The sequence below is a fragment of the Alosa sapidissima genome, chromosome 9, assembly GCF_018492685.1.
Source record: "Alosa sapidissima isolate fAloSap1 chromosome 9, fAloSap1.pri, whole genome shotgun sequence".
In the NCBI taxonomy this organism is placed as follows: domain Eukaryota; kingdom Metazoa; phylum Chordata; class Actinopteri; order Clupeiformes; family Clupeidae; genus Alosa; species Alosa sapidissima.
Window position 1 is genome coordinate 19,097,359 of NC_055965.1, and position 14,859 is coordinate 19,112,217.

General features: G+C 42.6%; 1 protein-coding gene across 1 annotated transcript in view; it reads right to left on the bottom strand.

Moving 5' to 3' along the window:
• The window catches only part of LOC121717986, a 91,186-nt gene extending 77,012 nt beyond the window's left edge, over positions 1-14,174 (bottom strand). The window contains exons 1-14 of the mRNA XM_042102712.1: positions 14,089-14,174; positions 11,092-11,184; positions 8,932-8,956; positions 8,443-8,491; positions 8,104-8,229; positions 7,080-7,276; positions 6,226-6,329; positions 5,976-6,088; positions 5,275-5,532; positions 3,753-3,827; positions 3,256-3,491; positions 2,574-2,664; positions 2,209-2,352; positions 1,294-1,496 (exon numbers count right to left, since the gene is read on the bottom strand). Coding sequence (XP_041958646.1) covers positions 1,294-1,496; positions 2,209-2,352; positions 2,574-2,664; positions 3,256-3,491; positions 3,753-3,827; positions 5,275-5,532; positions 5,976-6,088; positions 6,226-6,329; positions 7,080-7,276; positions 8,104-8,229; positions 8,443-8,491; positions 8,932-8,956; positions 11,092-11,143 — 1,673 coding nt within the window. The 5' untranslated portion in view covers positions 11,144-11,184; positions 14,089-14,174. The remainder of the gene's footprint in view (positions 1-1,293; positions 1,497-2,208; positions 2,353-2,573; positions 2,665-3,255; positions 3,492-3,752; positions 3,828-5,274; positions 5,533-5,975; positions 6,089-6,225; positions 6,330-7,079; positions 7,277-8,103; positions 8,230-8,442; positions 8,492-8,931; positions 8,957-11,091; positions 11,185-14,088) is intronic.
• Between the last annotated feature and the right edge of the window lie 685 nt (positions 14,175-14,859).

Here is a 14,859-nt window from a genome sequence, read left to right on the forward strand (position 1 = left end):
ACAAACACCCACCCACATGGATGCAGACACATAAACACACACACAGGCACGCATACGCATGTGCGCATGCAAACACACACACGCACACACACACACACACACATAAACACACAAACACAGGCACACATACGCACATGCACACACACAGACACACACACACACACACACACACACACACACACACACACACACACTCTTATAAACAAAAGTAAACTCACATATGCACACACTCATTTACATGCACATGAGTTGCAGGAGTAGGAGATGGAGACAAATTGATAAGCGTGATTTATTTTTGTGAAGAGAATATGCAGGACTGAGAGGCGGTCCTATTTGGTACCGCTATGCGGTACATCTAGTTTATTGCTGCCGTTACTCATGTTACCCTGTGGGTATTAGCTACAGAGGACCTGACACTTGAAATGCTGGCATATCGCGTCACATTTAAAATGAAACTGTGTTAAGCAGACGTGAACGGCAGGCTGAACAGATCTACAACAGAAGGAGGTTGCTATGTTGACTCCAGCTGCAAAGTCAGCCATCTTCACCAGCTAACACGATAATCCAGTTACTGTACAACAACAGTATGACAGTTACAGGAAGATAATCGCTCAGATTTTCGTTATTAGGCCACTTGAAAATAGGCTATGGCTAGGCTAATCACTGGAGGTATTTTAATATTATGTTTGTTTTGCTAATGGTTAAGCAAGGCCTCCCTGTGGTTTTAATCAACCTAATAATCTTTGAAATGTCAATTGTAAACACTAAGGTGAAATGCGTTGAAATTGATATGCCCCTCGGCTTTGAGGTATAATAAAGTCTCCAGTCTTGTAAATTCACATTATGTAACATCCATAACGTCACATCCATAACAATTTGTTTGAACCTTGGGTCCATTTATCCACTTTTTAAATATGTATAATATTACCATGTGAAAAATGTTGTTTCTGTATGGTTGCACACCATATTTATGATGTAAAAAGAGTGTATTTCTCCATCAAATTCAATCAGATCAGTTACAAACAATAAAATATAGACCTAAATGAAGATTTTAACAACAGTTCTATTTGCGTATGTACAACTTTTTTTCCGTGGTAAGGATGACCTTTGCATGGAATTGCCCTTCTTTCCTTCTTTTTATTATAATTATTTTGTATATCTCCCCTGGCATAGTTGACAGTTGACCTGTATTGTACACAAAATGCTGTATATTTGTGTGCTCAATAAAAAAAGTGTTATGAAACATAATTCAATGTGGAGGTGTGTATAGTTAGTATTAAGTTATGAACGTACAGTGCTTGGTAGGTTTCACAGCTGAATCCTTTGGCACTGAGGCAGGACAGGTACTCTGGGGTGAGTGAGGGCAACAGAGGCCGCAGCTTGATCTGGAACCACAGCCTAATGAAGGACACGTCATGGAGGTTGTCCTGCGTCAGGGGACCGGAGATGATCTGGTCGAGGATTCCGAAGAATGGAGAGTCAGGGGAGCTGAAGTTCTGAAATGTAAACAATGAGATTGAGAATCAGTTAAAGTACCGCAATGGTAAGGAACATCTTTCATCCAACATGAATTCCAAGTGAGGTAGATGACAAATGAAGGAACAGTAATGGAGGAGCCGGGAGAAGTGACATTGACAGCCTAGAAAGCAGAAGCACTAAGCACTACTATGAAGCAGAAGCACTAAGCACTACTATGAAGCAGAAGCACTAAGCACTACTAAGAAGCAGAAGCACTAAGCACTACTATGAAGCAGAAGCACTAAGCACTACTAAGAAGCAGAAGCACTAAGCACTACTAAGAAGCAGAAGCACTAAGCACTACTAAGAAGCAGAAGTACTAAGCACTACTAAGAAGCAGAAGCACTAAGCACTACTAAGAAGCAGAAGCACTAAGCACTACTAAGAAGCAGAAGTACTAAGGGTGGGGGTGAGGGGTTCCATATCACATGGGTGAACAGAGACACAGTATTGAAATCAACCTCAAATGCCGATCTCAATTGTCACTGACAGTCCACAAAACAAATGCTAGGACACGTTGAAGGAAGTAAAGGGGACAGGCATCTGTATACAGGACATGGAGGCAGGGACACAATACTGTAGTGAGGAAGTAAACAGCGTAGGCATTAGTGAACCGGAAGTAAAGGCAAAGACATAAGTCCACAGAACGTGCCAGGGGAAGAAGAGGAGAAGAAGCTGTCTGCGCCATACCATTTGGGCGAGTTCCTGGGTGAGTGAGTTGAGGCTGTCGGAGAGCTCCATCACCAGTCTCATCAGCGTCTCCTCTGTCAGACTCAGGTTGGTCTTGGCTGCACAGTGCATGACACGAGCCACCTCCTCCACTGCATCGGTGAGCTACACACACACACACACACACACACACACACACACACACACACACACACACAAAGAACAATTACAGAACTGTGTCATGACATAGGGTTTTCTGAATCTATACACACTACACACATACACTATAGACACACACACACACACACACACACTTCAAGGTAAAATATATTTACAGTTGACCGAATCGCACAAAATGAAAAAATGTAAAACAACACAGGACTTACAGCACAAGATCCCTCATCAATGGACACACTGCAGATATCAGAATCAGAGTCAGTCTCCTCTGAGTCTGGGTCCAAACCGGTCTGGATGTGGCTGAAGAAACAGTTAAAATCAAGCATGAATATTAATATAAATATCAATAATATAATATAATATAATATAAGATAGATAGATACTTTATTGATCCTCAAGGGGAAATTCAAGAACTTAAATAATATAACTTAAAGGAGAAATCCGGCGAGTTTTCACATATCCGTTTCCTGTCCGAAAAAAGCGAAAACAATCGCTTAGCACCTAGCTTGCTACAGCCAGCAGCTAACATAGCCAGGCAGCTACAGCACTACACTCCGGGGGCATGTCTGTGAGCTCCCATGTACATGCCCCCAGAGTGTAGCGCTGTAGCGGCCTGGCTGTGCTAGCTGCTGGGAGTAGCAACTTGAGCTAGGTAAAACCGATTGTTTTCGGATTTTTCGTACCGACAGAAGCCTACTCGGTGACCTCGAAAAACTGAGATCTATGTGAAAAGTCGCTGATTTCTCCTTTAATACAATATAATATAATCAAAGGTTCAACATGTAAATCTATACTAAATCTATAAGTATCTACCAAAGCCATTTCTTGTCAGACAGCAAGGTAAGTTGCAATTAAGACAAATTTAGCTATCCATAAGTTCCTATTGCTTACAACAGGTTGTGGAACACCACAGTGATGTTCTGCGGGATCTCCATCTCGTCTCGGGGCAGGTACCGTCTCAGAACCGGGACCACAACATGCTGGAACCAGTCGTTCACGTCCAGCGGGTCAAAGTCCACCTGGTCCGGAGCGGTGCTGTTCTGCTTGTAAGGAGCGGCCAGTTCTGCCAAGGTCCAGTTGAGCATGGCCTGGATGAGAGTGGCACTTCGCACAGTGGTGAGATAGTGCTGGAGAGGGAACAGGAGAAGAGAGAGACACATACTGTCAGCAGCACTCCTATGGTGGAATATGGCATGATGGAGTTTATACCATATATTATTATATAATTATATATATAGTGCAGTTAACAGGATATTTGCATATATCATTAAAAGACGGTATATTGCATACATTATTTAAATTCATTGACACGTTTAGTCATTACAGCACAGTATAATGCAATGTATCTGACCCATGTGATTTATTTTATGATCAAAACTCTATGTTACCTGATTTGTGAAGGAAACCATGTGCCTGGCAAAGCTTCCCATGGGTGTCAAGACAGACATGAATCCATTGGCCACCTGGTGATAACATACGGAAGAGAAACAAAGTCATGCCAATGACTACACAATACACAATTGTAGCAATTGTAGCAATACACAATTGTAGCAACCCTGGGTCACTATAGTTTTACAGTATGCAGAATATGCTTTATAGAGCCATATAGTGCTACTGTAAAAAATCAACATGCCACTCCAGGCTATTTCTTGACTGTATTATTAACAGTTCTCTCCAAGTACTTACACACACACACACACATGCACGCACACACACACATGCACACACACACACACACACACACACACATGCACACTGTAACGTGACTGAAACCCGGACATAGTCATTTCAGTTACGCCAGCTTATTTTTTGTATGTGGGAAAGGAGACTCGGTTTCACTCTGAACTTTTAAATGAAAAATGAATGTATTGAAATGTTCAAGTTCTCAACAGTATTTCAGACCGTGGCATATTAACAACGTCATGCCTAGCTGTAGGTAAGCCGCGGTCAAGGCGCAGTTGAACAAAGGAATCGCCCCAAACAATAAAAAAAACTCCCTTCAAACCAAACTCAAAATGTTCAATACACAGTTGTTCGTTAACCCACTTTCTTACAATAGCATACATATAAATAGCAGTCAGCTTCAACAACCCTCTATTGAGCTCAGGAACATTAAAGAAATGTAGGCTACCAGTTTTCCGACAACGTCGGTCTTAACATAGGCCGACAACACAAAGTGAATCGTTCTCCTAGATCATACGATGTCTAATCAAAAGAAAGAAAATGAAAGAAAGAAAATGTATGAAACGAAATCAAAAGTTAGAGTAGGTCAAAATATCAACTGAAGGAGTCAGGGATGAAAGAAGTGAGACGTTTGTTGTGTGGGCGCCGCCACGGAAAAGTAGGCTATAGTTTGCTGTAACAAAGAATTTAAATGGGATTGGGGCAGCGGTAGGTATGGAGGGCAGGTGAAAGGGTTTTTGGAGGCTACAAACAGGCTTAGGGAAACCGGTCACAGCAGAAAAAGTTTGGATCAAACCCAGCATCCAGCGCTGTTTGTCCAAGAAAGCTCCAATGTACTCCCTGCTGAATTCTAGGGAAAGGGTGTCGGGGTCCAAAAGCGCTCCCAGGATTTAGAATAATCCACCAGAGTATCCTAATAGAATCCACACGATCCTTCCCGTTCTCAGTAAACTTCTATCTTGCCGCAACTCATCCGCCATCGGCCCACACTCTCTTCGCCACAGACTTCATTCAAATAATGACAGGCCTACCCTCAGGTTCACGTCATCGCGTCACGTCCCAACACAAACAGAACCTCTCAACTGCCACCAGTCTACGCCAAAAAAAACCCACCAGTTACTATTTAATTATTATATTATTATCATTTAAATAGGCAGGCATAGCTAACCGCTACAACACACACAAACACATGCAAGGACACACACAAACACACACACACACACACACCTCTCTGGCTGGGTCCCTGTAAGGGGTGGTATAGTGCTGGGTGTGGTGAGGCCCAGGTGAGGTCGTGTAGTTGCGCGTGAAGCCAGTCGGGTCAGGGCGAGGAGCGGAGGTAGGTGAGGTCGGAGGTCGGGCCGGCAGCAGGGGGTCCAGCAGGCTGTCGAACACCAGGGTGAGGACGCCCTCGTCCAGCCCCACCACCTCCGGCTGCAGCAGCAGCTCCGCCCTCTGCTCTGGAGTCAGCAAGTGGAGCACGTCCAACTACAGGTGTGTGTGTGTGTGTGTGTGTGTGTGTGGAGGGGTGTGGAGGGGTGTGTGTGTGTGTGTGTGTGTGTGTGTGTGTGTGTGTGTGGAGGGGTGTGGAGGGGTGTGTGTGTGTGTGTGTGTGTGTGTGTTTGCATGTGTGCGTGCATGTGTGTGTGTGTGTGTGGAGGGGGGTGGGGGGGGGTGGTTTTTACGTTAGTGGTATGTAGGAGTAGTCAATTCTTAGTTTTATAGTAGAGAAATACTATTTTCACAATGTTTTTATAATTTTCACAATGTTTTTACTGTTGTTTTGTACTCTTGTATGCATATACTGTCCTCCTTAGCAATTCACAGTATAAGTATTTACACAGTTCTTACACATTTGGATTGCAATGTATTTGTATCACAGTGTATGACTCTGCTAATCCAAGTGTATTGCTCTGGCCTTAACGACTCACCCCACTGAAGACCATGTTGAGCGATGAGAGATCTTTCATGGTTGCCATGACAGAGAATGACCCAAAGTTCTTCATCAGCCAGTCCTCAGTGCCGTTGCTCAGGTGCATGCATCCTGGGAAGTGAAATAGAGGACACGCAGGGAAGAGACCACATTGTATGATTAAATCAGTATGTGTGTGTTTGTGCGTGTGTTTGTGGTGTATCTGTGTGTGTGTGTGTGTGTGTGTGTGTGTGTGTGTGTGTGTTTACCCGCTGTTCTGTTATCAGACAGGAATGGGTACATGAAAAACATGTAGATCCACTTCTGCCGTACAGGGTCCATTCCAGAGAAGTGCTCGCTCATCTCACTAACCCTGCAGAGCAAGAACGCGTGTGCAGATAGAAGATGGCAGAGTGATTATCAGATACGGGCGATATTCCTCCACATATCCAAAAATATGTTTGATAAATCTCTTTTGGACATACCGGTATGTAAGTTGTTCAAGTATCACTCAAAACCTCGATCCTATTTTTTTTTATTACTTATTAAGCGATGGATAGAACATGCTTGGGACATAGCTACATCTGCCTGAAAACAGGTTACATACATTTCTTATGCAGAAATGTTCATTGCTCAAGTGTCACTGGTACATTCTTACTACTCTGTTTACTAGGAGGTTATGAATTGGATATGACATGCATTTTCCCATGCACACCAGCAGATGTCATAGCTCTAGGGCTGTTCTGTCAACTCTCTAGGGCTGCTCTGTCAACTTTCTAGGGCTGTTCTGTCAACTCTCTAGGGCTGTCAACACCTTTAGTAAAATTCATACAATTCATAAATTCTGCCTTATATGGTTTATATGGTTCATTTTGTTCATTTTGTTTTTATGGTTCAAAATTAAACTGTATTGTGGAGATACCCCAAATATTAGAGCAATAGGTGAGTAGTTACAGCTACTTTTACAGAGGGTGTTTGCTGGTTATTTATGCTCATACTGAAACAAAGCGATCAAATAAAGAGTCAAACAAGATTTCGGCGAGTGTGTGAAAACAACAACAACAACAACAACAACAACAACAACAACAACAACAACAGCAACAACAACAGCAACAACACGTACACAGTGTGGTAGGCCTCGCAGCTGAGGTTCTTGTTGCCGAGGCAACGGAGGAACTGGCGGGAGACGGAGGAGAGGAGGGGCTTCATCTTCACCTCCAGCCACACCTTCAGCACGTCCGCGTCGCTCACCAGGCCCTCGGGGGTCAGCTGGATCCCACCCGACACCTCTAGCGCAGGGCCCTGGCTCAGAGTGGACCTCTGCAGGGGGTAAGAGGGAGCAGACAGGGGTAAGAAGGAGCAGACGGGGGGTAAGAGGGAGCAGACAGGGGTAAGAGGGAGCAGACGGGGGGTAAGAGGGAGCAGACGGGGTAAGACAGGGGGTAAGAAGGAGCAGACAGGGGGTAAGAGGGAGCAGACAGGGGTAAGAGGGAGCAGACGGGGAGTAAGAGGGAGCAGACGGGGTAAGACAGGGGGTAAGAAGGAGCAGACAGGGGGTAAGAGGGAGCAGACGGGGGGTAAGAAGGAGCAGACGGGTGGTAAGAGGGAGCAGACGGGGGGTAAGACAGGGGGTAAGAAGGAGCAGACAGGGGGTAAGAGGGAGCAGACAGGGGTAAGAGGGAGCAGACGGGGAGTAAGAGGGAGCAGACGGGGTAAGACAGGGGGTAAGAAGGAGCAGACAGGGGGTAAGAGGGAGCAGACAGGGGTAAGAGGGAGCAGACGGGGAGTAAGAGGGAGCAGACGGGGTAAGACAGGGGGTAAGAAGGAGCAGACAGGGGGTAAGAGGGAGCAGACAGGGGTAAGAGGGAGCAGACGGGGAGTAAGAGGGAGCAGACGGGGTAAGACAGGGGGTAAGAAGGAGCAGACGGGGGGTAAGAAGGAGCAGACGGGTGGTAAGAGGGAGCAGACGGGGGGTAAGACAGGGGGTAAGAAGGAGCAGACAGGGGGTAAGAAGGAGCAGACGGGTGGTAAGAGGGAGCAGTTTATATAAGTCAGTGTTTTGTAAATGTGTAGGACAAAGCCCAAATACAGAGTGTAATAGATAGATAGATAGATAGATAGATAGATAGATAGATAGACAGACTTACCATGAAAGAGTAGACATCCAGTGCAGCATCCATTAGGTTCACAAGGTTCTGGACGTGGTGGGGTCCAGCAAGAGGCCCAGACGGAACCCCTGCACACTGCAGGAACTTGGAGGTGGACTCGGAACCCTGAGGGGGAGCACAGAGGAACGTCAACGAGAGATCCTGGTCAACAATGTGTGATATCTGGCTGATCTGTTATTCAGTTATTCATAGTAACTGTGCTTCTGTTTTATTGTTACATTATATACCGGTATTACATTTATAATATAAACACACTCAAGGAGTGGTGGATGCACAGGCAAGGTGGCTGACATATTTTCCAGATTACATCAAACTCACATGGCCACATTGCTGCTGTGCAAGGCTGCCGCTGACGTTGCAGGTGTCACTGTGTGTGTGTGTGAGAGAGAGAGAGAGAGAGTGTGTGAGAGAGAGAGTGGAATTAGTGAAGTGAGGCATAAACATGCATTTCATGGTGGAGAGCCTTTCAACAAAGACCAAGAAGACTAAATGAGGGCAAAAATAATAATCAATCAAATAAATGCAATTAGAATGTCATGATGTGATTTGCCTTGAGGTGGCAAACCTTTGGCAAACATCAGTATCCCTTAGAAGTTCTAACCAAAGAGAAAGCCATCTAACACAGACCATGGCATGGTCTGTATATAATGAGGAGAATGAGGAGAATATGCCATGATAGGACATATGTATAGTCTTTCATATGTATAGAACTTTCAACTTTCTACCCTTTATACTCAGTCAGAAACACATTTTACACTTGCATGTATATTAATTATAAGATATTTCTGAGTGACTAAAATTACTTACTTTTGTGCTTCTACCCATGAAACACCTTCAAAGGAGAAAGGAGAAGTTTTTTTCAGTAATATGCATGTATAATGTACTTACAGTATGTATTGCAGTAGATAGTAGGACAATTGTCATGAAATAATCAATAGATGCTGTGTACTACATTATTTTTTTATATTTATTTAACTTTACTAATTTACAGACTCCATGGTACATGTTCCATGGTGAAATGTCATGGAACAATGACTCTCAGGAACGTCAGCCCCCTGGATAACACAATAGGGTGCACATGCATTGCACATGCATTAGGGTGCACAACTTTAAAATGTTTATTATTGGCCAAACAATGTATTCAGTGTCGGAGAGAACATGTAAAGAGCAGAATATAACAGAACATGCTAACGCTCCACCGGAAATAAATTAGCTAGCTTATTAGATTAAGAGCCTTTCGTGCATAAGGCCTATTATACCAGTGAAAAAGTTTGTATCCCCTTGCATAATGTTCTGTAATACTGTGTATTTAACCTCGTCCAGTCTCTTGTGTACCCTCTGATCAGCTTTTGATCCCTCTCAGTACTTAGTTCTCCCTGGCATATTTGAAGAGTTTGGTTCCAGAATGCTATATCTTCGTTTCTAAAGACATTAAGTCATGCTATTTAATTGTGTATTTCAGGTAATATCAGTCAAATTGCATATGTGTTGTTTTGATTGAGTAAAAATGAACCAAATAACAATACCCAATAACAGTTCTACTGAATATACTTGAAAAAAAATGTTAAAAAAAATCATTAAAATGGTGGATATACTGTAGTGTTTCGTAACTCTTCATTTGTCCGTAATCTACGGAAACCGACTTGCCCTGCTGTATGTATCCATGTATTCACCGTGACAGTTCTGTTGTATTTATGTCATTTGATGTTGACCAGCATTCAAATTCAGGTTTTGTATATCTCGCATGTACAGTGGCTACACTGTGACATTTTGCGTTTCCTCTGTTTTGTCTGTCTAGTTAAATGTGCAAATTATAATCAAATGGTTTGACTTTGATCCAGGCAGGATCCAGACATAGACCCGGAAGGTTGGGCTCAAAGTACACCTGAGAGGGTTCTAAGAGGGTGCACATTCAAGTGTTTTCTGTACTGTTGCTATTTATTTGTTTAGGGCTGTCTATTTGTCTATTGTATTTCTGTATTTGTCTTGCTTCTCTCTGTGCTTGCCTTTTATATTTTGCTTGTTCTGATTTGCTTTTATTTTTTTTATTTTTTAGCCATATCCTCTGTGCAGCACTTTGGTGAGTGGAAACTGTTTTAAATGTGCTCTATAAATTAAATTTACTTTACTTACTTACTTACATTCTGCACAAAGACACAGCGGACCCTAGGTTGTATACAAAGCTATTGAACATTTTGTAAATGGGAATGCAAACTTCTGCAATTTTTTAAACATGTTTTAGCCTTTTATGTTACTTTGATGATAAAGGAATATAAGTAAAGACTAACCATACATTACTTTTTCGATGACAATAAAAAAAATCAAATTTCAAAAGAAATTCTTTGTTGTACACCTTTTGTCATTGTAAAGTAGGGTGATGCAACATAACATAAATCCATTCTCAAATACAGTATACATTTTTTGTGCTCTTAAAGACATGTCGCAGCTACTCGAACATGTTCATAAACATTTTATACAATCCCTATCTCTAAAATGTAAATGTGGTGGACAGTGAAGTAAATCCACACCACCCATGTTTGGGTTGTATAGGCCTGTGGTGTATTTCATGGTTTAATGACAAGCCTTGGTTAGTTAACCCAGAGGAAGCAGTAAACCTCCTAATAGCAGAGCCCTATGCCTCCATTCACCTAGTGAAACAAAGCAAACTGATTCTTTTAGTAGGAGGTTTTCTAGCTACTATGAGTTAACTTGCTGATATGTGGTGAGCATAATGGCTGCCCTACCAGTCCAGGTGAGAGCTACACATTGGTGGTGGTCAGTGAGTAAAGTGCTCTGGGGAGCCTTGACAAGCTTGTTGTTGTTGTTTTTGTTGTTGTTGTTAACTTAGACAGCTTTGACATTAAAGGAAAAGCACATGCTTCAGATACCACCCTTGCCATTTAAAGCCCTCACAATCAAGATCCCAATCAAGACCAAATGGTGGACCTGAGTGCACCTGAGACTCACCTGGACCTGATAAGGCCGAGTAAAGCAGTAGGAACACACAGGGGGCTCTCATTGTGACACGGAAGACCCTCTCATGGGGTCGGAACGATTTCACTGGTCAACAGGAATGCAAACACAAACACAAGAAAAATACAACATGTAAACAAAAACACAGAATGTCACAAAAACACACAAAAAATGTTAGGAGGCCTCAGAAAGTGTCAAAACTCTCCAGCACTGTATAGCGCCATCAGAAAGTATTTCCTTCATTGTCACATTTGAAATTGTTGCAGCCTCATGCTTACATGTTTTAAGTTCACATGAATGGCACCAAGTACAGAGATACCCCGAAGGAAAGACTGATCCATGTGCTTAAGACCCCAGCCCAGGATGAATGTTCACTTAGAACAGGGCAATTTAGAAGACAACTTTAGAAGGCGTAATTTCCAAGGCGAATCTCCAAATCCAGGTGGGCCAAGGCTTGTCACGTCAGGCATACACGAAAAGGGTGTAATCGCTACCAACAATGCTTCCACTGACTGAGTAAAGGGTCAAAAAACGTATGGCAATGTAATACTTCAGTTGTTTTCCTTCCTACACTTTTAAAACGAATGTGTTGTCCCTATCTGGACGTGTGTGGATGTGATAAAAAAACAATGCAAGTTGTGTTGTTTTCAACGCAAGTTGTGTTATTTTCATATTGTGTTTTATTGTGTTATTTTCATATTGTGTTTTATTGTGTTATTTTCATATTGTGCTTTATTGTGTTATTTTCATATTGTGTTTTATGGTGTTATTTTCATATTGTGTTTTATTGTGTTATTTTCATATTGTGCAACAAATAAAAAAAGGAAACGACACAAACTGTGTTGTCTCTATCTGGACACAGAGATGTATTAAAAACAACGCAAGTTGTATTGTTTTCAACACATTCGAGTGTAACAAAGGTACAAATATGTCTGAAATCTGTTTGTCATTATTTTATCATTATGGGATAACTGAGTTTAGGTTGAAGAAAATTCATTATTATAATATGAATAAATATAATAAATATTATGTGAATTTGTGAAGCATTTTTACAGCTGCGGCCAAAATGATCAAGGCAGAAAAGCCAGAATAATGTATCTTCTACCTTTGGATCAAAAAAAGAAACAAAACATGAGTGCATACCAAACACCCACAGTGAATGAGTAACAATGAGAAAAGGGCTCCACAAGACAAAAGAATGGATGTGCTTTAGCGAAGACAACAATTTCACAGGGAGTGCTTAACAGATAGAACGGAACAATGCACAACTCTGTAATATCTTAAACGGAGAAAGAAAAAAAAGTATTTCTTGTTTTTCCAGGTGTACTGTATGTGCACATTCAGGTGATTGACTTGTCACCTTTGTCACATTAGGCACAGCAGCGTTATAACTAGTGCACAATAAATAACACTGGATGTCTCCGGGGATCTTTCTGATACCTCTTGTCAAAACATATTTTGTGTGTGTTTATATGTTGTCTCTGTGTGTGTTTGTTTGTGTTTGTGTGTGTGTGTGTGTGTGTGTGTGTGTGTGTGTGTGTGTGTGTGTGTGTGTGTGTGTGTATGTTTGCTTGTTTGCCATTATACCTGTGTGTGTGAGTGCGTGTGTGTGTGTAACAGAGGAAGAGAGAGAGAGAGAGAGAGAGAGAATTCTAGATCACCCCACACTGATGTAACCCCCACCCCTCCTTATGTGTTTTGTTTTTGTTTACCTTCTATGGCCTTATGTTCTTGTGTGTTATGCTGTATGTAACAATAGTATGTAACAACACTGTTCCCATACAGTCATGCTAATAATAACGCAACATTGAATTTGAATTTGAATTTGAAAGAGAGATAACATCTGTATGTGTTCCTAAAGAAAATGTGTTGTTTGCCAATGGAAAGCTTTGCTAAACTATTCACTGTTTACATGTAACAGAAGTGCATATTTGCTTCTCCTTGTACATATATGACATAAAGGGAACTTTTTAACATTTCGCCATCACACTAGGTGTTAACAGGGATGGGCAGCTTTGCTCACAAAACATTGGAAAGAAATGTGTGTGTGTGTGTGTGTGTTTGAGTTCTTGTTTGCACAAGGTTTGTTAAATTAAATAGAACACTAAAATCTATGTGTCTGTGTGTGAGAGAAAAAATATGTGTATATGAGGGTTTATATGTCTGTGTGTGTGTGTGTGTGTGTGTGTGTGTGTGTGCGCACAAACATCTGTATGGGTTGTTAGCTGAGCGACGCTACTCAAAGCTTGTGCAAAGCTATTGACTATTTATACATGACACAAGCGTGAATACCTGCCTCACCTCATGTCAGGTGATTATGACTAAGCATAAAGCGCATACATTTTCACACAAGCTCAGCGACTAATGAACTCCCCACAGACAGGTTGCCTGGGCTGCTGACCAATAATAACACACAATGGGGCCTTAAGGAGCAGATAGCAAGCCTGCCTGCTGTATTAACAAACAGGTACCAAAGTATCTTCACACACACACACACACATACACACAAAACCCTCATTGCTTTACAGAGCATAGACCACAGAGGAAAAAAATCAGGCTATAAAGCTCTATCAAGCGCACAGCCACAGGTGTGGATGCACTGTCTACTGTGTGAAGACACATTCACATACAAATGACATCAACACACAAAGGATATTGTTTAAGAATGATCACTATCGTATGAGGATGTCATCCATATACACAAATACTCAAACAAGATGGAAAAACCCCAAACAAATGCACACACACACACACAAAACCCTCATTGCCAAACAAATGTACACACACACATAAAACCCTCATATACCACAGAGGAAAAGATCACTGGCTATAAAGCACTATCATGCACACACACACACACACACACACACACACACACACACACACACACACACACACACACACACACACACACACACACACACACACACACACACACACACACACACACACACTTTCTGGCTATTGATCTAAAGCACATAAAGGCCATACCTGTTGGAAGCTTGAGTGACAGGAGGAAGAAGTCAGTGCTTAGTCCTGTTGTCTTCACAGACTGTGATAATCTGTCAGAGAACGCACATCAGCAGAGACAACAGCAAGAGGAGGAGGAGGAGGAGGAGGAGGAGGGACACAGAGCATGAGGTGGGAGGGTGTTTAGAGGATTGAGAGAGAGAGAGAGAGAGAGAGATAAGAGAAGAGAGAGAGGAGGGAGGGAGGGAGGGAGAGAGAGGGGGGGGGGTAGAGAGGGAGAGAGAGGGAAGGGTAGAGAGAGAGACAGACAGAGAGAGAGAGGGGGAGTTATGTGCATACTGTGTATGGGGGGGGGGGTAATGTATATGTCTGAGTGAGCAGCTGAATGAGGGTCAGGGAGAGAGAGTGATAGAGAGAGTGTGTGTGTGTGTGTGTGAGAGAGAGAGAGAGAGAGAGGGGAAGAAAATTAAATGTATGTGTAAGTGGGTGTGAAAGGGTACCTGTGAGAGCAAGTAGAACAGGTGCATGAGGGTGACAGAGAGAGAGAGAGTGTTGAGTGTGTGTGTGTGTGTGTGTGTGTGTGTATGTGTGTGTTCCAAGACTTGGTGTCTGATCAGGCCTCCTGGGTAATGGGAAGTCTCAGCAGGGCGGGACCAGCCTCTGGATGCTGCTGTGCGGCGCCTGCAACCAGATAACCTATTATCCTCCTTACCTGCTCCTTTCACACAAGATCACACCAATTCACACTTAAATATGACCACACACACACACACACAAGCTCATCCTTAAACC